We start from the raw sequence: 24,380 nt of genomic DNA, 5'->3' as shown, positions 1-24,380 counted from the left end.
AGGCAGGCCTTCAGTGGGGTAGGGTGGGGTGCAGGGCATTCAGTGCAGCTCCCTGCACTAAAAACCGCTATCGCGATTTAGTAAAGTTTAATAGTTTCAAGTTTCAAGTTTAATAATAATTTGACTAATCGCTTAATCTAAATTCTAAGCGATGTACATAATAATAAAATTACAAAATAAGGGGAATAATACAGTAAATAACAAAACTAAGACTAACGAGACTATTGACAAATTTAACACAACTAGGAACATAAGGGAGGAGATGGATAAGAGTTACAATTTGTTTAAAAAGAAAGGGGGTATATTTGTCTATTTTTGTATAGTTGTAACTGAAGTGACATTGCATAAAGTCATTTGCCTTGATCTCTTTGAAAAACAACCCAGAATATAAATGATAATTAACATTTTCTCTGTGTACAGTGTTCTTTGTGTTTTTTAAAATTTTATTGTTGGTAGATCATTTTGATTTGGTCATTTTAAAAGTAGCTCGCAAGCCCAAAAAGTGTGGGCACCCCTGTTTTTAGAACATATTGGGCAGGCACACACTTACATCATAAGAGAGGCCCAGGCAGTTGACATAACTACTGTGCGTCAGTTACGGTCTCATTTTTGTTAGTGTATTTTTAACATTTGGGGCACTATTTAAACTCTGACTTTGGGTCACTCATGACAGTTTCAGTCAGAGTGGGGCCTGGTAGTGTTAGTAAGTTAGCATTATTTATTTATTTCCTTTTACATTAACTGTCCTAAGTTTGTTTCCCTTATCTTTTTAATGGCGTTTTCTTGTTTACAAAAAAGAAAGAAATAAAGCTCTCTTTGAGGACAAGATGTCAAAATGGAGAGCTTGCAGAGCCCTATTGGCTGGGTGGATGACAAAAGGCTGGGAGGATAGTGCAGGGCACAAATGTGGGAGATTTCAAGCATGCTCAGAAAAGCCTTCTAGATTTTACAGAGCTCTAGGAGAGCAAAGTCCAGTTTTGGCACTACCGAATGGCATCACAGGTCTTGCTAGTCCATGGAGAATCGAACATGCCATGGGACCTGCAAAGCAAAGATATGGGAAACCAGCCCTGGGCCCCACATCAAACGGAGAAGTGCCCTTTCTAGTGAACCTTGGGTTCTTGAGTGTCTCTCACCCTCCCCTCACACCCTTTATCTTTGTACCTTATCATGAAGCGTCCAGCCAATGTACTTCAAGTAGCTATCGTTAAGGAAAGAGGCAGAATAGTTCTTCATCCAAATGCCAATCTCCTCCATGCAAAGGGCACGGATCTCCGGGATCGAGTCTCTGTAAAACCCAAACCCAGAGTCTGAACTGCTCCATGCACAGAGAATCAGTAAACACCAGAAGAAGCCTCCTTAGCCACCTTCAAATCATACCAATACGCAAAGACCCCCCCTCCCACCCCGCATAGCAACCCTGCTCTGCACAGACTGGGCAAATACTTAGCCAGCAGAATTAGACCCAGGTATCTAATGCCAGGCACTGGCACTAAATATCCAGGTCCTTGGAGAAGCTGAAGTTTCTCAATGCCGATACCTGTACTAAATCAGACAGTGCCGCAGTGGTCAGAGGGGATACTCAACAGCACAGCCTTCTTAAAATGATGCTGAAAATCCCCTCCTGGACCACTGGCTGGAGTTTAAGTGGACAGGAGCCTTCCCTGTCCACTTAAACTCCTTTGAATTTGTTTATGTTTATTAAACTCTTTCTATACCACCTATAAAGCCATAAAGGATCAAAGCAGTTTATATCAGAACTTTAATCATATTTAAGAAAGGAACTCTATTAGAAAATAGGAAAGGAAAGAAATTAACATTTCTAAAACAATCCACTAAAACTGTTATATGAAATAAATCCAAATCAACACGAATCAGTACAAATGAATACAAATTAATGCAGATTGCGGTCCCCATTCCATTATTCAATTCGGGAGAGCCATTTGAAAAAAAATGCGCTTTTAGATGTCTCTTAAAATCTTGAAATGATTCTTCCTTCCTTAACTCTGCTGGCAAATTGTTCCACAATATTGGAACTAAGTAGAAAAATGCACCATTTCTGGTTGAGGCAAGGCGAGCCTTTGAGATATGGGGGAACAGCTACTCTATATCTACCTTAGACTCTGTGGCAATTAGGCTGAGGAGTGATATGGTCCCTGCGTGTCACACTCACCTGTAGCGGTGTACGAAGACCCCCTTGAACAAGGCATTCATCATATTCTCAATCTCTTCTTGATGCTCCTGGAGCTACAACAAATTGCAGATCTGTAACTAGCGTACCCCCATGACAGCAAGATTAACAGGCCCGCACCCCTCTTATCTCTCCACAGAGTTTAGCCACATCTTTGCTTTGCTGACAGCAGCCTGGTCCAGTGGCTACTATAGATGTGCAAAGTATAATCTAGGCTGGTCTATCCAGTGAGCCATGATAATGTCACTTGTGTGTGACCATTCATCCTGACTGTCGGTGGTGAACAGACAGGGGCAAATCTACCAAAAGCACACAGTGGCCAATAAAAGCAAACAGAATGCTAAAAATTATTAGGCAAGGAATAGAAAAAAGAGAAATTAGGTTCTTACCTGCTAATTTTCTTTCTTTTAGATTCTCCAGACTGGTACAGTTTACTGATGGGTAAAAGCTCACCATGACCAGCAGGTGGAGACTAAGACAAAACCTTTTGGCTTTAATACAAGTAGCTGTGCTTCCCCTTAAGTTAACCAGTCTGCCAAATAGCCAAGCAGAACTAAGAAGTGCTAATTATAGCAGCAATAACATCCTAACAGGAGTAACAACTAATATAGAACAAGACTGTTGGAAATTGCACAGAAAAAGCCCCTTCAGCAAACGTCCCCACAGCTCGCCAACTATGCCAAAGCCGCTGTTCTTTTTAATCTCCCCAACCCTATAAAAATACTAGAACCCGCAGAAAAAACACTCTTCACACAAATCCCGCAAAAACATCAGACAGACCACCAGACATAATGGGGACTGTACCGGTCTGGAGAGTCTAAAAGAAAGAAAATTAGCAGATAAGAACCTAATTTCTCCTTCTTTAGCACCTCTCCAGACTGGTACAGTTCACTGATGGGACATACCAAAGCAGTACTCATCATGGGTGGGACCCCCGGAGGGCCGCCACCAGAACACGCTCACCAAACACCACGTCCCAACATGCCTGGACGTCCACACGGTAGTGTTGCACAAAGGAATGCAGGAAAGACCAAACCGCAGCCTTACAGAGGCACCAGAGAAGACTCAGCCCAAGAAGCTGCTTGACCCGGAGTGGAATGAGCATTGAGAAAATCCGGAACAGGCTTCTTTAGAAGAAGATAAGCGGAAGCAATAGTCTCTTTGATCCAGCATGCAATGATAGCCTTGGAAGCGCCATCCCCCTAACGAGGACCCAATAAGAGGACAAAAAGATGATCCAACTTCGGTACTTCTGGATCCGCTGAACATAAGAGCGAAGGACCCAACAGACATCTAACTTGTACAACTGCTTCTGTTCTGAAGAGCCCTCCCCAAAACCCAAGACCGGGAGGACCACAAACTGGCTGACATGAAAAGGCGAGACCACCTTCAGCAGAAAGGAAGGAACAGGCTGTAGCACCACCCACTCCCTAGAAAACTCCAGGAAGGGAGGCCTTCAAAAGAAAACCTGAAGCTCAGAAACGCATCTCGTGGAAGTAATGGCCACCAGGAAAACCGCCTTGAGAGTAAGGTCCTTCAATGAGCAGAAACACAGGGGCTCAAAGGGAGCGCACACTAGCACAGACAGGACCAGACTGAGATCCCAGGCTGGAACAGAAGGCCCCACTGGAAGCCAAAGCAATTTAGCCAACCTCACATAGTGAACCACGTCTGGAAAAGAAGTTAAACGCTTACCCTGCAGCAAACCGCGAAATACAGATAAAGCTGCAAATTGAACCAGGAGAGATGACCTTACCCTTCAGCAAACCGCGAAACGCAGACAAAGCTGCAAACTGAACCTGGAGAGACGACCAGGCCAGGCCATCCTCCAAGAAGTAAGGCAAAAAGGTTGAATCAGGTTGGGCAGACTGGATGGACCATTCGGGTCTTTATCTGCCGTCATCTACTATGTTACTATGTTAAAAAGGCATGAAAGGAAACCACCCTACGCACAGCACACCGCTCCTCAAAAATACGCCAAACATTCACAAAAGCCTGAGACATGGAAAGCCTCCAGGACCTCAAGAAAATGGAGATCACTTTATTTGAATAACCTTTCTTACCTAGGCGCTCCCTCTCAAGAGCCAAGCCATAAGACAAAAGGAACCCAGATCAAACATTGAAATGGGGCCCTGAGTCAGAAGGTTGGGCAAGAGGGGCAGCGGAAGAGGATCTGCCACAAGAAGATGAACCAGATCCAAATACCACGGGCCCCTGAGCCAGTTTGGAGTAGGGAGTTGCGCGGGGACAGAAATCCCACCCATCCCCGCCAGGATCCTCTCCGTCCCCACCCATCCCCGCAAGGGATTACCACCATCCCCGCCCGTCCCCATAAAAAGCAGCAGTTACTTCTGACAGGATCATCAATTCCACAGTTTCTTTTGTGTTTGCGCTGCTGTTTTCCTTGTGGAATCTCTTTGGTGGAACCCTTTGTTTGTTTTCTGTTCAGGTAATTAACTTATAAAACCCCTCTTTTACTAAGGCTGACGTGTCCATTATATTATATGGATGAACCCTGCTTCCAAAGCCTTCCATCCCCGTGGGTGTCCCGTTGGCTAGAGGGGGGTCCCCGTGGGAGATCCGTGGGCCAGAGGGAGTTCCCCATGGGAGTCCTGTGGGTTGGGGGAGGATTCCCACGGGACCCCCACGGGATTCCTGCGATTCCCTTTCCTGTGCAGACCTCTAGTTCGGAGCCACCAGTAACACATGGCCTGGGTGCTGAGCAATGCGAAGGACTCTGCCCACCATCGGCCATGGAGGAAGCACGTACAGGAGGCCCGCTGCCAGCCAAGACTGTACCACAGCATCCAGGCCCTCGGCGTTGACACTTTGCCGTGAGCTCAGTCCCATCTCCACTCTGTCACCGTGAGCTCAGTCCCTGGCCTGTGAGCTCAGACCCCGTCTCTGCTCTGTCACCATGAGCTCGGTCCCCGTCCCATCCCCACAAACTATCTGATCCCATCTTTGCACAAGTCACGAATAGTTTTATACTGATCTTATTTAAATAAAGTATAAAAAGAAACATTCTGAACAATTGTCATTTTATAAATTGGAGCTCTGGCTGCTGACCTAGAGGAAGAGACCTTCAGCTGGCAGGGCTTTGCTTATAAATATTGATCAACACAGCTACAATACTACCTTATCTTAGAGCAAAACAAAAAAGAAAAGAAATATAATTTTTTTTCTACCTTTGTTGTCTGGTTTCTGCTTTCATCTTCTCATCATTCTCTTCCTTCCATCTACTGTCTGCTTTCTCTCTGTCTCTTCCATATGGCATCTGCTCTGCTTCTATCAAAAACTGTCTGCCTCTCCCTCCCCCACCCCATTGGTCTGGCACCCATCTTCTTCCCTCTGCTCCCCCCATGGTCTGGCACCTCTGTCTTCTTCCCTTCCATCTCTCATTCCCTCCCAGGTGGGTTTTAGCATCTCTCTACTCCTTGCCTCCCTTCAGATCTGGTATCTGTCTCCTCCCCTACCCCAATGCTCTGGTATCTCTTTCTCCTTTCCTTCTCAATTTGTTTTTTACCTCTTGTCTACTTACTTTCCAGTCCTCAATTTCCCTTTCATTGTGTCTACCTACAGCTTTCCACCTCTTTCCCTCACCCCTTCCAGTATCTCACTAAACCTCTCCTCTTCCCCCAATCCAGCATGTGCTCTATTTTTATCCCCTCCTTCCATCCAGTTATGTGTTCTCTCTCTCACCTCTCCACTTCCTTCCAGAGTCTGCTCCCCTTTCTCTCCTCACCACTTCCTTCTAGCGTCTGATCCCTTTCTTTCCTCCTCACTTCCCTTCAGCATCTGTTCCCCTCTCTCATTCTCCCCTTCCAACCAGTATCTGTTTCCCTCTCTCCCCTCCCAACTTCTATCCAGCATCTGCTCCTCTCTCTCTCTCCACTTCCCTTCTACGTCTGCTCCCCTCTCTCCTCCCCACTTTCCTTCAGCGTCTGCTCCCCTCTCTCCCCTTCCAACCAGCATCTGTTCCCCACTCTCTCCCCTCTCCACTTTCATCCAGAGTCTGCTCCCTCTCTTTCTCGTTCCTCCTCACTTCCCTTCAGCGTCTGTTCCCCTCTCTCATTCTCCCTTCCAACCAGCATCTGTTCTCCTCTCTCTCCCCTCTCCACTTCCCTTCAGCACCACTTAACCTCTTCCCCTCGTCAAGCTTCCCTTCCCACCCTACCCAGTCTGCAGCCCGCCTCACGATTATGACACTCGCTCCCTTTCCGCCACCGACCAAACCCCAAAACCATTCGTTCATCTCTTTCCTTCATCTAGTCATCTCCCTCACTTTTCCTCACCTTCGCAAACACTCTTCAACAGTTTTCTCTTTTGGAGGTGTCGGGACGTGGTCATCATTCTCACAAGTCCCACACAACTGCCCCAAAGCCTCTCCTCTGATACAAGCCGCCCAGGCGGAAACAGGAAGTGCATAAGAGAGGCTTTGGGGCAGTCGTGCGGGACTTGTGAGAATGGTGACCACGTCCCGACACCTCTGAAAGAGAAAACTGTTGAAGAGCGCCTGCGAAGGCAAGGAGAAGGGATGGAGATAGCTAGATGAAGGAAAGAGATGAATGGATGGTTTTTGATTTTGTTGCCGGCAGCGGGAAGGGAGTGAGTGTCGTGATCGCAAGGAGGGCTGCAGACTGGGAAGGATGGGAAGGAAAGCAACGTGGCAGATACTTTACTATGTGGACAAAGCCATTCACCACTCCACAGGGCCTTGTTCCTATACCCACAGCAACCAGTTTTTTTTTACTCCCTGTTTCGGCGGGTTACCCGCGGCTAGCCAAGGGTAAGTCATTGTGTCATTCTCTAGTCTGGAGCACAATGAGCACTTTTCCCCTTTAAAAGTGCTCATTGCGCAATACGCGACCTAGCTGAAAGAAAAGTGCCAGTTAACAAGAAATAAATCAATTACAGTCAATTGAAGGTTCCCTTCAGACTGGCATTGCCTCAGGATTTTTTTTTTTTTTGTCAGAACAGACTCCACTGAATCTCTAATCTGGTATCGATGGCAAGGCTTACGTGTGTCACCCTCCCCCCCTCCGAGATCGGACGGACCTCCCAAAAGGGTTCCCCCAAGCTCAGTCCTGCATCAGACGGGGACAAGAAGGCCACTAAACAATTTCCAACAGGTCTACACTAACCAAGGGAAGCCTGGCAACAGCTTACCACTGGTTAGCCTAAGGGGAAGCACAGCTACTTGTATTACAGCCAAAAGGTTTTGTCTCAGTCTCCTGCTGGTCATGGTGAACTGTACCGGTCTGGAGAGGTGCTAAGAACAAAGATTATTGTAATGCCTCTTTATCCACTCTGTACCTCAACTTTTTGAGTATTGTGTGTAATTCTAGTCATCACATCTTAAAAAAAAAAAAAAGATATAGCGGAATTAGAAAAAGTTCAAAATGATTATGGGGTTGAAACTCCTCTCATATGAGGAAAGGCTTAAGTAAGGGCCCTTCACTTTTGCAGGATATGCTAGAGATCTACAAAATTCTGAGTGAAGTAGGTAAATCCTGAGTGGAGTAGAATGGGTAAATGCAAATTGATGATACAAAAATCTGCAAATAGAGTAGACACCCTGGATGAAAACATGAAGAAAAAACTAGCGAAGCTTGAAAAATGGTCTGAAACTTGGCAGCTAAAATTTAATGCAAGGTCATGCATTTGGGCTGCAAAAATTTCTAGGGAACGGTTCAGTTTAGGAGGTGAAGAACTTAAATAAATGACAGAAGAGCGGGACTTAGGTGTGATTGTATGTGAAGATCTTAAGGTGTCCAAACAGGTTGAAAAGGTGTACAATTCTGGAGGCCACACCTTAAAAAAAGATATAAAAAGGATGGAGTCTGTCCAGAGGAAGGCTACTGAAATGGTGCGTGGTTGACCTCATATGGCGTATGGGAACAGACTTAAAGATCTCAATATGTATACTTTAGAAAGAAAGGGGAGATACAATAGAGACATTTAAATACCTATGTGGCATAAATGCACGATGAAAACAAAAACAAAAACTGTGGATACAGATGTTCTGGAGATAATTTATTAAACACTGACATATAAAACCATGAAAATTCAATTAAAGTACAATGTTAAAAAATACTGTGATAAAAATCCAACCGGACCCTACACGGTCCCTGTTTCGGCGAACACGCCTTCCTCAGGCGTCCAATGGTTTGCAATCTCACATATAAAGAATTGGACTTAAAACAATCTATTGTCTTTAAACATGTGAGAAAAGAACACCGCAGACAAGCTGAAGTAGCAAAAAAAAAAAAAAATGCTACTTCTGCTTGTCTGCGTGTTCTTTTCTCACATGTTTAAAACTGCGCTGTTCTTTTCTCACATGTTTAAAGATTTTCTCACATGTTTAAAGACAATAGACTTTTCAGTCCAATTCTTTATATGTGAGTTTGCAAACCATTGGACCCCTGAGGAAGGCGAGTTCGCCGAAACACGGACCGTATAGGGTCCAGTTGGATTTTTATCACAGTATTTTTTATCATTGTACTTTTTTAATTGAATTTTCATGGTTTTATATGTCAGTGTTCAATAAATTCATCTCCAGAACATCTGTATCCACAGTTTTTGTTTTCATCGGTGGATTGTTTTCACTGTGGATCATTGGGTCTCCCCATTTTTCTTTGTTATAAAAGCACACGAGTCAATTCTCTTTCATTTGAAAGGAAGCTCTGGAATGAGAGGGCATAGGATGAAGTTAAGAGATGATAGGCACAGGAGTAATCTAAGGAAATACTTTTTAAAAGGATGGTAGCTGCATGGAACAGTCTCCTGGAAGAAGTGGTGGAGACAGAGACTGTGCCTGAATTCAAGAAGGCATGGGATAGGCACATGGGATCTCAGAGAGAGAGAGGAAGAGATGATGATTATTGCGGATGGGCCATTTGGTGCCTTTACCTGCCATCATGTTTCTGTGTTTCTATGATTGTTTACTCTTTCAAAAAGGACAAAGACTATAGGACTCTATTTCCATGTAACTTCATTGACTTTTAAAACAAACAGAACATAAGAACTGTCAATACTGAGACAGACTGAAAGTCCATCAAGCCAGATATTCTGTTTCCAACAGTGGCCAACCCAGGTCCCAAGTATTTTCTAATGAAATGTTAAATTTGATGCTAATATGTGAGTTAACCAAGTGTGTATATTTAAGTTTTTAATGAGTTTATTTGATACACTTGTTGTAACATACGAAAATGAATAAAGAATTATAAACCAAGTATCTGGCAAAATCCCAAGGAGTAAAACAGGAATAAGCAGTGGATTTAAGAATAGCCTTACTGGGTCAGACCAATTGCTCATCTAGCCCGTCCTCACGGTGGCCAATCTAGGTCACTAATACCTGGCAAAAAAAAAAATCCAAATAGTAGCTCTGGAACTCATTACCGGAGAATGTGGTAACAGCAGTTAGCATATCTAGGTTTAAAAAAGGTTTGACAAGATCCTGGAGGAAAAGTCCATATTCTACTATTAAAACACACATTGGGAAAGCCAGTACTTATCCCTGGGATCAGTACCATGGAACCTTAGGGATTCTGCCACATACTTGAGACCTGGATTGCTACTACTGGTCCATCTAGCCCAGTATTCAGTTTCCAATCGGTCTGTCCAATATGGCTATTCTTATGTTCTAAAACCTACCCTTCCTCAGCTTGCCTTCTACAACTCTCGTCACTTCTTTCCCTGTTCCTTGTCCACGTCCTAATCATTCTTTGCTTTTCTCTCCTGTTCCATTTTGTACCTCCAAATCCCCCCCCCCCCAGCCCTCTTCCCTCACCTCTTTGCGCTGGCCTAGTAACAACTCCAGACGCTCGGTGGCTCTTTTCCCCAGCGCTTTGTTTCTCTCTGCTTCATACTGCCTCTGGTTATTGTCCTTGTGGAGACTGACTGTCAGAGCCACACTGACCAGAGCCGTCATCAGTTTCATGGCTACACAGAGGGACAGGAAAAGGGGTGTAAGGTTCTAGCAATGCTTGTCCTCTTCTTGCTCCTGGGAGTGTGCAACATTTCTTACCTGCAAGAGTGCTGGTATGACGGAACGCTCGCACCTGAGAGTCGGAAAGCCCCGTCAGCAACGAAATCACATTGTCCATCAGAAACTCATCATACAGAATGTTGTACTGGCACTGCCGTACCAGAGCTGTGATAAACTCACAGAAGCTCTGACGAAACTTCTTCCAGGGCAGGCTGCTCATAGACAGAGGGTAGTCAGGTGTATCCTGCCATAGAAAGGAGAAATTGGGGCCCAGATTCTCAAAACTTTAACGCTGTCGCTAAACTGTTTTCCGGCAGTTTAGCAGATTATCAAAACAGATTATCTCTGTCTTTAGCAAGGTTTCTAGCAGTCTCCGACACTGACATGCAAATGGGCTCTTCAACATTGAAATAAGCCCTCTGGTGGATTCTTAAAAAAATGCCGAGCCATTTTCAAAAAGCGTCTTTGGCTTTTAGCCACAAAAATAAGCGACTGGTCCAGGGGTGCCATGCAGTGTCAGAGACTGCTAGAAAGCCCCTGTGTTGTGATGCAGTGGGGGAGATGCCACACTCTCCCGCTGCCCTAAATTTCCACCGCGACCAGCCCTTGCAGCAGGAGAGATGCCCACACTCTCCCACTGTCCTAAAATCTCCACCACAACCCAACCACCCCCCCCCTCACAGCGGGAGAGATGTCCACTCTCCCCTGCTTTCAAGTGATCCCCCCCCCACCTTTCCCCTCTCTGCTGCCCCCTTCCCCTTCAATAGATGATCCAGAGGGATGTGGACTCCCTCCTCCCAGCTGCCTGCTTCATCTAAAATGGGCCTTTCCCTCCCCAGTGCATCTTGGAATGCCCCAGGGAGGGGCCTGAGGCTTTGATTGGCCCAAGTTGTTTAAGGCCCCACCCATGGGAGGGGCTTTATACAACCTGGGCCAATGAGAGCCTTAGGTCCCTCCCCAGATGCACCGGGAAAGGGCCTAAAGCTCTGATTGTCCCGGACGCCTAAAACCCCTCCTATGGGGGCGTCTGGACCTATCAGAGCCTCAGGCCCCTTCCCGATGCATCCCAAGATGCACTAGGGAAGGGAAGGCCCATTTTAGATGACGCAGGCAGCTGAGAGGAGGGAGTACACGTCCCTCTGGGTCATATATTTTTGAGGTAAGGGGGAGGGGGCAGCGGAGATGGGGGGTCACTTGAAAGTGGGGGAGAGTGGTCATCTTTCCCACTGCAGGGGGGTGGTTGGGTCGTGGTGGTCGCGACAGGGATTTTAGGGCAGCAGGAGAGTATGGGCGTCTCTCCCGCTGTTGTGTTTTTATTTGTTTTTTTCTCGACAGTGTTTTTTCTGCACATGCGATGGGCACCAGCGATGAGCACATGCAAATTTAGCGAATCTTTGCTGCCGATCTCATTTGCATACGCAATTTTTTTAGAATGTTTTGTTTTTTTACATTCGTTATCAAAACGGCTGTCTTAACAGACCGTCGCTTTTTAACACGGGTTTTTGAGAATCCTGGCCTAGGTTCTTACCTGCTAACTTTCTTTCTTTTAGTCCCTCCAGACTCCACAGATGGATGGTTTGCGCTCCTCTGCCAGCAGGTAGAGACTGAGAACACATTGACTTTTGGCAGTAGTACAAGTGGCTGTGCAGTCCCATCTACAATCAGTCTGATGAATAGCCAAGCAGGAACTAACTAAAAACTGTGAACTATAAACACAACTACTCCATTTCAAAAGTCAATGCGTTCTCGGTTTCCACCTGTTGGCAGAGGAGCGTAAACCATCCATCTGTGCCAGTCTGGAGGGATGATAAAGAAACAGAGAGCTGAGAAAGTCCACAAAGGAACAATGGGAGCCCAATATGCACTGCTTATAACAGGGTGGAGTGGAAGAGCAGCCTAGAGGTTACAGCATTGGGCTGACACCAGGGAAGCACAGTTCAAATTCTGCTGCTGCTCCTTGAGCTCCTAGGCAAGTCACTTCACCACTGTTCCCTCTTAACTGAGTGGGACTCCTCTACCTACAGTCCTAGCAGTGGAGCGTGCTATTTCACTATCGCATTTTCAAAAGTGAGGGGCATAGGGTTACCAGATGTCCAGGAAAACCCAGACATATCCTATTTTTAGAGGACTGTTCAGGTGCCCGAATGGACTTTCCAAAACCCAGCAGTTTGTCTAGGTTTTGGAAAGCCCCAATGAGCTCTGGCTGTACCTGGAGGGCCTCTGAGCATGCGCAGATGACTTCACACACATCCGCACATGCTCCACACTATTGAAACACTGCCGCCTACTGGTAGCAATGCAGTCGGAGGACTCCCGCTCATCTTAGAGGGCAAAGGAGAAATTAGGTTCTTACCTGCTATTTTTCATTCTTTTAGCCCCTCGAGACTGGCACCGAAATGTCTTTTCTCAGTCTCCAGCAAGTGGAGTGGTAAGCTTGTGTGTCTGTGCTGAGGTTTGTTTGGGCCTGTTGGATATGGTTAGGGAATTTTTCTGGTCCCTTTTGCTGTCCAGATAGAGCTTGGGGAAACCCTCTTGGGGGTCCCACCGACATTGGGGATGCCACACTTGAAAGGGTCGTTCCTCACCCCCATTTCCCCCCCCCCAGGTTTTCTGTGTTTAGAGGAGCCTCAACTGTACACCTGGCAAGCGATACCAGCACACACTATAGTTTAGAGTGCCCTGTGAAGTCTGCTCTAACTTGAGACAGTTGGTGAGCTGTGAGAAGTTTTAAAAAAACAAAAGAAATAAACGGAGCATAAAGTAGTCCCAAGGCCGCTGTTTTTGTATGGTGTTGTTGTGCGTGGGGTTTTGGCACATGCAGTATGAGCGCTTCAAAGAACTGAATGCGCCAAAACCCCACACACAACACCACCGTACAAAAACGGCGGCCTCGGGACCACTTTACATTCCGTTTATTTCTTGTGGAGTTTTTTTAAAAAACTTCTCACAACTCACCAACTGTCTCAAATTAGAGCAGATCCCACAAGGCACTCTAAACTGTAGCCTGTGCTGGTATCGATGGCCAGGCGTACAGTTGAGACCCAAACAAACCTCAGCACAGACTGCACAAGCTTACCACTCCACCTGCTGGAGACTGAGAAAAGACGTTTCTGTGCCAGTCTGGAGGGATGCCAAAGAAGTGCGCTTTACCCTCCACTACCTCAGATACAAACTTAACAGATTTTTGTAATGAATGATTAACTTTTCCCATGATAAGATATTTGATTAGAGGGGAAAAGGGGTGGGATTTTATTTTTGATTATTACATAATATATCAATATTTGAATGAATTCACAATAAAGATGATTTTATGTATTATTGAATTGGGAGGGAGGGAGGGAGGGATGGGGAATTATTATATTCAATAAGAATGATATAAATTTAGATTTCTTACATAATATTTTAACATTATAGAATACTAATTTCCTAATGAAATGTTAAATTTGATGCTAATATGTGAGTTAATCAGGTGTGTATCTTTAAGTTTTATATGAGTTTAATTGATACACTTGTTATAACATACAAAAATGAATAAAGAATTATAAAATAAAAAAAGCTTGTGAGCACTCCAGGGACAAGGAAATGTCTACTGTACCTGAATTATCTCACCTTGAGCTAATACTAAAAAAAAAAAAAATGTGAGCTAAATCCAAATAACCAGTGGAGAAGAGAAAGGCTGAGGAGAGGAGAGAGAATTAATTATGGAGGAACAGGACCTGGCAGTATGGTTGTGTGGTAGAGAAGTACCTCATCAAACTCTTGTGTCATCTTATGAATGATCTCAGCATTCTGCAGTTTCTGCAGCATTTCCTGGGTCACCACTCCTGCCATGGAAAAAATGCAAAGGTGAGCCATTCGTGTCCCTAACCCCCCCCCTCCTTTCCTTACTGGCCACAGAAAAATACAAGAGAATGCACCACAGAACGTGTGCAACTGAGATCCAGAAGAGATGCTTTACTTCTCACCTTTGCATCCACAGGACTGTAGGAAGAAATTGACCAGCTCCAGAAGCCCCGCCTCTCGGTCCACTTTATAGTTTTCCAGCCAATCATCAACAAGAGACTATCAGCCACAGGGGAGGGGAGAGAAGAGTCAGCAAAGGGAGAAGCGAGGAGAGATGCTGGGTCACCTGCATCACTCTGAGGCTGGGACATTACAGATATGTACAGATATATGTGTGTGTGTGTGTGCATAGATGTGTGGTCTTGTCAAAACAATATCCTTACCTGCATGGAACTCTTTGACATTTTAACTGCTTCAAAGGTGTTGTTGAGTCCTGGGTCACTGATTGGCTGGGCGACACTGGCTATTTTTGACGGCCCTTTTCGACTTCTCTCCTTTTGTTCTGCTTTTCGGGGTTGTTTGGAAGCCTAGAACAAAATGCAAAGGCTCCGATATGTGGAATAAGGCCCCACAAAAATGTCAAAGTGAGACTGATGCAATCTCAAAACCACAAGTGAGGGATGGGGGGAAAGAGGGGCAAGATTTGTGCAGATCTCTTACCGGGGCCCTGCTCTCTGCCATCTTTGCTGGTCTCTTGGTGCTTTTCTTTAAAGTATTTTCAAACTCACTGCCATCATCAGACTGTGACTCACTCCCACTGTTTCCACCCCTAAAGGATCAATGCAAGTAATCAGTAACGAAGCAATAACTCACCCAGATATCTAGGGTTCCCAAGTGTGGTCAGAATGGCCCTCTTGGTCTCCTAAAGTATGGGGATATCTCAGTGATAGTAAATGCAATGATGTTTGCCTCTTTATCCTGGCCCAAGGAAGCTCATGGAAATTTCAGTTTATTCCCCTTCCTACTCAGCAAGAATGACTAAAGACCACTTCTGTCCTTCCAGGTCACATTTTGCAGGTCAGACCCACACTCACTCGATGTAGGGCAATTCCGAGCCTAGAAGCAACTCCACCTCATCCCCCATGATGATGGAGGATGTGGAGCTCCCAGCAGCACTGTGGCATCCAGCCTCTGGCAAAAGGGCCTCAGGTGGCTCTGAGCGCACAGGGGATGACAACGAGCCTTCCTTTGAGAGGCGGGAGGATCTTAAGGTTGGCATCTTGCTAGTTTCTCCTGTAGATATCCAAGATAAAAGACACTGGTTATGAGGCAGTCAGCACTGCATATCAATCACAGACCAAGACATCAGAGAGCCCAATTTAAGGGGACATACATAACTATCACTTTATGTAATTTTTATTTTAGTATAGAACGATGGTAGAATTGATCCTGTCTCTGCATGTTTTTCCTAGCCGCTAGTATTTATTTATTCAATTTTCTATATTTTCTCACCAGGGAGCTCAGAATGGTTTACATGAATTTATTTAGCATGTTCCCCTGTCTGTCCCTGCAGGCTCACAATCTGTTTAATGTACCTGGGCCAAAGAGCTACAAATTCTCTGCGCCCAACCCGGGATTATATTTTGATATATGGGTATATATTGAAGTAACTAAGGCCAGTACTGAGCAGACTTGTACGGTCTGTGTCCCGCATATGGATATTCAGTTGAGGACGGGCTGGGGAGGGCTTCAATGGCTGGGGATGGTTAAGATGGGCTGGAGTGAGCTTTGCTGGAGACTCCAGAAGATAGAACCTAAGCACACTACCAGGCAGGGCTCTGGGTATCTGGCCCAGAAATATCTAAGAAAAAGGACCATTTAAATTAAATTAACTTATGGAGCACGTATGGTTGTGGCAGACTAGATGGACCATTCGGGTCTTTATCTGCCGTCATTTACTACATTAACTATGCTTTTTACACCTCAATTTTCCACCAGCGAAGCCCTTTTTCCTTTTCCCAGACTCCATAGCCAGGCCCTGACTTGGAAATTGATTCAGCGTGCCACGGGATGTCTATGTCAAGGACCCTGTTTGCAGAACACCCCCAAAATACACATCCATGATGCAGTCTTTTGGTGGTATCCCAGGGAGATTCCACAATGGCAGGTTTTAGGTACAGGCTATTAGCACTCTGTCCCTTAGACCCAGGAACTCACTGTCTCTCTGTAGCTCCTAAAAGCCTATCTCTGACGAGATTTCCACCACACCACATGCCCCTTCCCCCAATCTATACATAGCATCATAGGCAGTGGAACACTTTTTTGTTTGGGGGGACCCGCAAGCTCCGCCCCAGACCCACACAATAGACACACAATAGAATCTTATTAATACATAATGGTTAACCACAAAATTAAACTACGCGAAGCAGACTGTATGTTTCTCAACATTTATTTCTACCAGAACACCTGGCCTTGGTCACACATGCAGAACACAGATAACCCCTATGCAAATACAGGACCAGAAACTGAAGTACTAATATATACAAAACCTATTTCTTCCTGAACAGTGCAAAATATAGAAAGCAGATGTCATTTCTCAAAACTGACACAATTCAATCACTAAATTGAAAATAAAATCATTTCCCCTACCTTTGTTGCCTGGTGATTTTGGTTTCAAACCACCTTTCCCAATCTCTGGCTGCACGTCCTTCTGTCTGTGCTCTTAACTGTGTATCCAGGGCCACCTTATCCATTTGCTGGTTTTCTCTCCTTCACTTTCTGACATACATACATCTTTAGCATTAACTTTTAACATTCAACTTTCTTCCATTTTCTGCTTTCTTCTCAAAATCTATTTTTCATGCCTTCCCTTCCCATATATCCATGTGTACCATCTCCTCCTTCTTTCTTCTCCCCTACTCCCATCTATCCATAAGAAGCATTTCTTCTTATCTCTTCCCTGTCACACCCATTGCTGTGCACCATCTCCTCCCAATGTCTCCCCTACCCCTACATCCCTATGCACCATCTCATCCCTCTCCCATTGTCAAACATCTCTGAATTCCCCCTCTCCTTCCCATAGCCTGGAATTTCTCTTCTCTCCCATGGTCTGGTACCTCTCTCTCCTTCCCTCCCTCTTTCCGAGATCTAACATCTCTCCTTTCTGCGGTCATCTCTCCCCTCCTTCCCTTCCATTCTGTGGTCTGGCATCTCTCTCTCTTTCCCATTCCAGTGGTCTAACGTCTCTCCCTTCTTTGGGTCATCTCTCCTCCCTCCTCTCCACCATTATCATGTCCAACAATTCTTCCCCTTTCTTCCTTTCCCCATATACATTATCTCTCTTTCCCTCTCACACCACACACCAAAGTCCAACAAATTTCTGTTCTATTTCTCTCCCCCATGGCAGCATTTCTTTCTCTCCCTTTCCACTACTCCACCTGTGCAGCATCTCTCTTTACCTCCTTTCCTAACCCCCCATGCATTTCTCCTTCCCAACCCTCTCCCTGTATGAGCAGTGTCTGTCTTCCCAACCGCCTGAGCATCTGTCCTCCCTGCCTTCCCAACTCCCAACCCTCTGCACCTAGCCTCCCCACTCTGCCAGGCTCTGCACCCAGCCCCCTTCTCTCTCCACTCTGCTAGACTCTGGACCCAGCCCCCTTCTCTTTCCACTCTGCACCCAGCCACCCCTCTCCTCCTGCCAGACTCTGCACCCAGCCACCACCCCCTCCCCTCCTGCCAGACTCTGCACCCAGCCACCCCCCTCCCCTCCTGCCAGACTCTGCACCCAGCCACCCCCCCTCCCCTCCTGCCAGACTCTACACTCAGTTACCCACCTCCTCTCCTGCCAGACTCTGCACCCAGCCACCCCCTCCCCTCCTGCCAGACTCTGCACCCAGTCACCCCCCTCCTCTTGCCAAACTCTGCACCCAGTCCCCTTCTCCCCCCTCCCCGTTATGCACTGCACCTAGACCCTTCCCCTATCAGACTCTGCACCCATCTCTGTCCTCCTACCTCCTCTGGCCTGGTGGTATAGCACTGAAACGGAGACAACTGGCTCTTGGACAGGTTGACTACCCATCCCAGCGACTGCAGAACTTCACAACCCGAGCCATATCTTGGGAACTCTCCTGAAAAGACTTTGCTTAAATCAACCAGTCATCCACATAGGGGTGAACAAGAATGCCCTCCTTGCACAAGGACGCCACCACAACCACCATAATCTTGGTGAACATCTCTGAAGCCGTGGCCAGACCAAAAGGAACTGCACAAAACTGATAGTGCCGTCCCAAGATTGCAAAGCGAAGGAACCGCTGATTGGAGGCCACCGTAAGATCGAGAGAGGTCAGAAATTCCCCTGGCTGAACCACCAGAATGACAGATCTCAGGGTCTCCATGCGAAAAGACGGAACTCGTAAAACCCTGTTGACCCCCTTCAGATCCAAGATGGGCCGAAAAGTCCCCTCTTTCTTGGGCACCATGAAATAAATCGAATACTGGCTGATGCCACACTCCTTTGGAGGCACGGACACTACCGCTTTGAGATCTAGCAATCTTTGAAGCGTTTGGCAAAGTGCCCACTTTTTCCATGCCGCCTGACAAGGAGAAGCAAGAAAGTGATATGGCAAGGAGCAGGAAAACTCCAGAGCATAATCATTCCAAATCACCTCCAGGACCCACTGATCCGTTGTGATCTCGGCCCACCCCTGGTAAAAGTCTCACAGCCAAGCACCAACCAAAACCAAGGGAGGCGCCGGCAAGGAGTCATCGGGCATCGGGTGGGATGGGCGGCAGGTGATCCGGCAGAGGAATCATGTCCCCCCCCCCCCATGGGCTCCCCAAAAGAACTGCATGCGCTGAAATGGCCCCGGGGAGACCCAGAGGCAGGAAAAGAAGCAGCCCCTCGACCAGGGCATTATCTGTGGAAATCACACAAATGTCACCGAGCAATGCTACCCTGCACATGCGGGCGGGAACGGTCTTCAGGAAGACAGGGCAACTTAAGAGTCCGTTAAGGTTTGAACTAGAGAATGACACGGTAACAAAATTCATCACTGTTCCCGTCCCCGCAGATAACCGTGGGAAACCATTGCATGTCATTCTTTAGTATTTAATCTCAACTTCAGTCCTTCTACACCAGCTTTCTTCAATGCAAGGCTTGAGGGTCAGTGGTTGTGCCCTTTCTGATTCTTCCCTCTCTCCTTAAAGAATGACATGGAGATGGTTTCCTGAAGTTATCCGCGGGGACGGGAACAGTGATGAATTTTATCTCTGTGTCATTCTCTAGTTTGAACCAACTTGTCCAAATCTTTGCCAAACAAAAAAGGCCCCCGAAAGGGATAAAGAAATTTTGTCAGCTTAGTCTTAGATGCCGCATCCGGAAACCAAGCCCGGAGCCACAAGTTACGACAAGCAGCCACCCTGAAAGCCAAGGACTCGGTCAATGCCCGCCAAAGGACATACATGGCATCAGAGAGATATGAAGCACCCATCTCAATTTTGGCTACTTTTCCTGTTCCACCAAGGACCAGTCATCAGACTCACGGTCAAGGACACGTTCGGCCCACTGAAAGAAGCCCAGGCTACCAAACCACCACACATTACCGCCTGAACTGCAAGGGCAGTGACATCAAAATTTTGTTTAAGGAGGGACTCTAACCTATGCTCCTCAGAGTACCTCAGGCTGAGCTGCCCTCAACGGGCACCATATGCCGTTTTGCGATGGCCAAGACCATTGCGTCAACCACAGGCGACTTCAAGGTATCCCTATCCCCTTCTGGGATGGGATACAGGCGAGCCACAAAACGCGCAAAAGGAAAGGGCGCCTCCAGCGCTTTCCACCGCGCAAGCACAATATTCCCAAATATCCTGATAGAAAAAGAGCGGAATACTGTGCGGATCCACCACATGCGGGGGCTCCTTCTCATTTTCCTCAAAAACACAACACCGAGGCGACGTGAAGAATAAGCTCCTGGAGCTCTTTCCGCTGAAGGATGTGCACTACTGACGCATCCTCGCCAGCTGACGGAATGGAACTGAAAAACCACCGCCAAAGGCGTCCGTCCCCGAGAGGATCCTGGAGGTCTCCCAAAGGGTCCAGGTCCTCATCAAGAGAAAACTGCTCCCCATAGAAAAAAATCATTGTCCCAAGAGACCCTCAACCACTTGGACGAAAGAGAAGACGGGGCAGAACCAGATAGGATGCAGAGGGACCCCCCTGAGACTCCTGGGGTGGAAGCAGGACCCACGGCCACCTGAAGATAAGCTTTACACAAGGCGAAAACAAAAATCTGGGGTAAAAACCCTAGCAGCCCAATGCACTCACTGCCAAAGCAGAGGACCCAGCAGAAACCTGTCCCTTTCTCTCCAACACAGGGGGAAGGTCACCTGAGGCTGCAAATAAAATGGAGGCATGTCCCCCCAAAATCGGAGCATGCTTCTGAGGCCGGTAGCAGATGAGAAGCCTGAACCGACCCAGCCGCTAAAGCAGGCAAGCTGGCAGCAGTGGTAAGGGAGTCCCCAGCAGCATCGGCGGTAATGAAAAACTTATTTCCCTGACCGTCAGCGGCTGGGGGAATCCCTGTGTGGGCGGCGAGGAAAGCCCAGGTTTTTCTGCTGATAGCTACTGGCATGCGAGGCACTCGCGAAGGGGATCCCTGGACGTCGGCACCCAAAGCAGACGAGGATTCCCCTTCAGAGCGGCCAGAACACAGCAAGCACAGGCCAGTCGCATTGATCTTGCATCTGGAGCACAATGAGCACTTTTTCCCTTTAAAAGTGCTCATTGCACAATACGCAACCTAGCTAAAGGAAAAAAATGTGCCGGTTAGCAATAAAAAGCAACAACAATGAACTGAAGGCTCCCTTCAAACCGACACTGCCTCAGAAATTTTTTTTTTTTTTTCTGTCAGAACAGACTCCACTGGCTCTCTAAGCCATAAGCTTTGTCAGTACGGTGGCAAGGCTTGCAGCTGAGGCACCTCTAGAAATATTTTGAGGAAGTAGAGGGACTCAACTCGTGACCCGTCAAGTGTGACACCCCCGAGGTCGGATGGACCCCCACAAGGGTCTTCCCAAAACTCAATCCGGCACTAAACAACTTTCAACAGGCCTACACTAACCATTTTCAGGGAAGACTGGCCCTGCTTACCACACCTGCTGGAGACAGCAAAGACAGGTTAGACTAGAGGGAAGCACAGCTGTTAGTATTACAGCCAAAGTTTTGTCTCAGTCTCCACCTGCTGGTCATGGTGAGCTATTACCCATCAGTGAACTGTACCAGTCTTCAGTTATGCTAAAGGATTCAGGTTTCAGGTTTATTTAAAATTTGATACCATTTATTTATTCAATTTTCTATACCGTTCTCCCAAGGGAGCTCAGAACGGTTTACATTAATTTATTCAGGTACTCAAGCATTTTTCCTTATCAGTCCCGGCAGGCTCACAATCTATCTAATGTACCTGGGGCAATGGGGGAAATAAGTGACTTGCCCAGGGTCACAAGGAGCAGTGTGGGTTTGAACCCACAATCTCAGGGTGCTGAGGCTGTAGCTTTAACCACTGCGCCACACACTCCTTCCTAAGTGGTGTACATGATAAAATCAGGGACATAGTATTACAAATTAAAACATGGACAAGATCAGACACAGACTAACCTGACACATAAGGGACAAGAGTAGAACTACAATATTGGGAAGGCAAAGAATATATCTGGTGCATCCTGTAAATTGGAAAGGAAAAACTTCTGGATCATTAAAGGTTGAAGAGCTGGGATACAGGTTTAGTTTTCATAAGCATCCATGTACAAAAAAGGAGCTGTTAAATCTATCAAGAGCTGATTCTCTTCTAAGGAAAGAAGGCAATTTGTTCCATAACTGAGGTGTGTATATTGAAAAAACCTGCAACGTGACATAAACACGCTCGAGAAATGGGCTGCGATATGGCAAATGAGGTTTAACGTGGATAAGTGTAAGGTGATGCATGTCGGTAACAAAAATCTTATACAGTCCAGTGTAGTAGTCGAAGAGAGCCCCCCAGGAAAGAGACTGGTCGACAAGTCAATGAAGCCGTCCGTGCAATGTGCGGCGGCGGTGAAAAGTGCAAACAGAATGCTAGGAATGATTAAGAAGGGGATCACAAACAGATCGGAGAAGGTTATCATGCCACTGTACCGGGCCATGGCACACCCCCACCTGGAATACTGCGTCCAGCACTGTTCACCGTACATAAAGAAGGACACGGTACTACTCGAAAGGGTCCAGAGAAGAGCGACTAAAATGGTTAAGGGGCTGGAGGAGTTGCAGTACAGTGAGAGATAAGAGAAACTGGGCCTCTTGTCCCTTGAAAAGAGGAGACTGAGAGGGGACAAGATCGAAACATTCAAGATAATGAAGGGAACAGACTTAGTAGATAAAGACAGGTAGAGAGAACGAGAGGGCACTCTCTAAAGTTAAAAGGGGATAGATTCCGTACAAACGTAAGGAAGTTCCCAGAGAGTGGTAGAAAACTGGAACACTCTTCCGGAGGTTGTTATAAGGGAAAACACCCTCCAGGGTTTCAAGACAACGTTAGACAAATTCCTGCTGAACCAGAATGTACAGAGGTAAGGCTAGACTCAGTTAGGGCATTGGTCTTCGACCTAAGGGCTGCCACGGGAGCGGACTGCTGGGCACGATGGACCACTTTTCTGACCCAGCAGCGGCAATTCTTATGTTCTTACTAGTGTTTTAAGCCTGTTACATTAACGGGTGCTAGAATAGATGTGTAAACTTTAGCACAATGGGGCGCTGAGCCCTTTCTTTCTTTCTTTTCTTCCTGCTCCCCCTGTCCTGCAGTAGCCCTTCTCCCTTCCTTTTACCTCCACCCTGTCCAGCAGCACCGCTTCCCTGCTCCCCCTGTCCAGCATCCGCTAGCCCGGGCAGCCTCGGGGCTTTTGCTATGCCGGTCCGCCTCTCATTATCGAAGTGGGCCGGCCTAGCAAATGCCCCACGGCTGTTTGATGAAACCGCAGCTGCTGCCACTGCTGGTCTAGGGATGAGAAGAAGAGGCATCCCAGCAGCGTAGGAAGAAGGCAGGAAGTCAGCCGGCGTCGGAGATCGGGACCGGAAATCAGCTGAGGCAGGCACTGCACAAGCGGTGGTACGGCCCCACGGATCACGGAGAGTGAAGTGCGCAAGCGCACTAAGGGTTTTATTATAGCAGATGTTCTTATTTTTAAGGAAGGAATTGTGAGTAGGTTATAATCCACAGAGCACAAGGTCCTAAGCAGAGTATATGGGATTAATAATTTATCAAGAAATGCTGGAAGATTTGACTATTGAATTTTGAAACACAGGAGTACAATTTTATAAGTTATTCGGTGCTGAATTGGTAACCAGTAGGCATTTCGAAAAAGGGGCATTACGTGGTCAAATTTCTTTGTTAGTGATAATTTTTATCAATGCGTTCTGAATTAACTGTAGTCGCCTTAGTTGTTTCTGAGTGATAGCTATCTATAATGAATTGCAGTAATCCAGTTTAGAAATAATGAGAGAATGGATGAGTGTCGGAGCAGTTACCGCCGCAGCTGGTGCTAAAACCCGCGCTATGCATTCGTAAAAGATGGGGTTAGTTTCCTAAAGTGAACTTCTTTGATTATGATTTGTTGTCCTCCATGATTTATGTTGATTTGTTTAAATACTTTATTTTGTATTGTTGCTCTTTTATTCCTGGTTTTGCCTTGTAATTAATAATAAAATCAATTAATGGATAGGTGGGAATAAACTCTGAGGTTATTCTGGAGAAAAGCTTGAAATGACAAGCGATAGCTACAGTTTTTGGATATGGATTGATCGTTGGGTGTTGGGTGACTGGCACTAGACTGAAAATGATACCCAGGCCTAGCAAGGAGAAATTAGGTTCTTACTTGCTAATTTACTTTCTTTTAGCTTCTCCAGACCAGTAGAGGTTAATCTTTACGAATGGGTATATATCCAATCATGACCAGCAGGTGGAGACTGAAAACAAAACTGTGGGACAGTATATAATATACTCCCTTTTCTATTTACATCAGTCTGCCGAATAGCCAAGCAGAACTAAGAACTGGAAAACAGAAAGAAAACAATACTCCGAACAGGAGTAGCAACTAACATACCCAAATGCTGTTGGAAAATGCAGAGGAGAAATACCAGAAGGAAAATGTCCCCACAGCTCGCCAGCTAAGCCAGCCGAGCCACAGCCGCTGTTCTTTAATTCTCCCCGGTCCTAGAAAAATACTAGAACCCGCAGCAAAAAACAAAAACTGCCCGCGAAACAGCCCCAACAACAACAACAACAGACAGGGTGGGGACCTCTAATGGTCTGGAGAAGCTAAAAGAAAGTAAATTAGCAGGTAAGAACCTAATTTCTCCTTCTTTAGCACTCTCCAGACCAGTAGAGGTTA

At 46.4% G+C, this 24,380-nt stretch overlaps 1 protein-coding gene across 7 annotated transcripts in view; it reads right to left on the bottom strand.

Annotated features, from left to right (window-relative positions):
• Nucleotides 1-24,380, bottom strand: part of STAG3 (stromal antigen 3) — a 147,617-nt gene that overhangs the window by 109,613 nt on the left and 13,624 nt on the right. For 6 of the 7 annotated variants that reach the window (XR_004537260.1, XM_033924435.1, XM_033924434.1 and 3 more), the window contains exons 2-10: nucleotides 15,059-15,257; nucleotides 14,685-14,793; nucleotides 14,408-14,551; nucleotides 14,147-14,243; nucleotides 13,929-14,005; nucleotides 10,221-10,425; nucleotides 9,984-10,135; nucleotides 2,174-2,247; nucleotides 1,165-1,288 (exon numbers count right to left, since the gene is read on the bottom strand). Coding sequence is in view for 6 of the 7 variants with exons in the window: in XM_033924435.1 (XP_033780326.1) it covers nucleotides 1,165-1,288; nucleotides 2,174-2,247; nucleotides 9,984-10,135; nucleotides 10,221-10,425; nucleotides 13,929-14,005; nucleotides 14,147-14,243; nucleotides 14,408-14,551; nucleotides 14,685-14,793; nucleotides 15,059-15,243 (1,167 nt within the window). In the remaining variant the exon portion in view is untranslated. The remainder of the gene's footprint in view (nucleotides 1-1,164; nucleotides 1,289-2,173; nucleotides 2,248-9,983; nucleotides 10,136-10,220; nucleotides 10,426-13,928; nucleotides 14,006-14,146; nucleotides 14,244-14,407; nucleotides 14,552-14,684; nucleotides 14,794-15,058; nucleotides 15,258-24,380) is intronic. The other variant, XM_033924436.1, reaches the window with a different exon arrangement.

This window comes from Geotrypetes seraphini, chromosome 16 (genome assembly GCF_902459505.1).
Source record: "Geotrypetes seraphini chromosome 16, aGeoSer1.1, whole genome shotgun sequence".
In the NCBI taxonomy this organism is placed as follows: Eukaryota; Metazoa; Chordata; class Amphibia; order Gymnophiona; family Dermophiidae; genus Geotrypetes; species Geotrypetes seraphini.
Note: the sequence above shows the minus strand (reverse complement) of the source record. Positions and strands in the feature narration are given on the sequence as shown.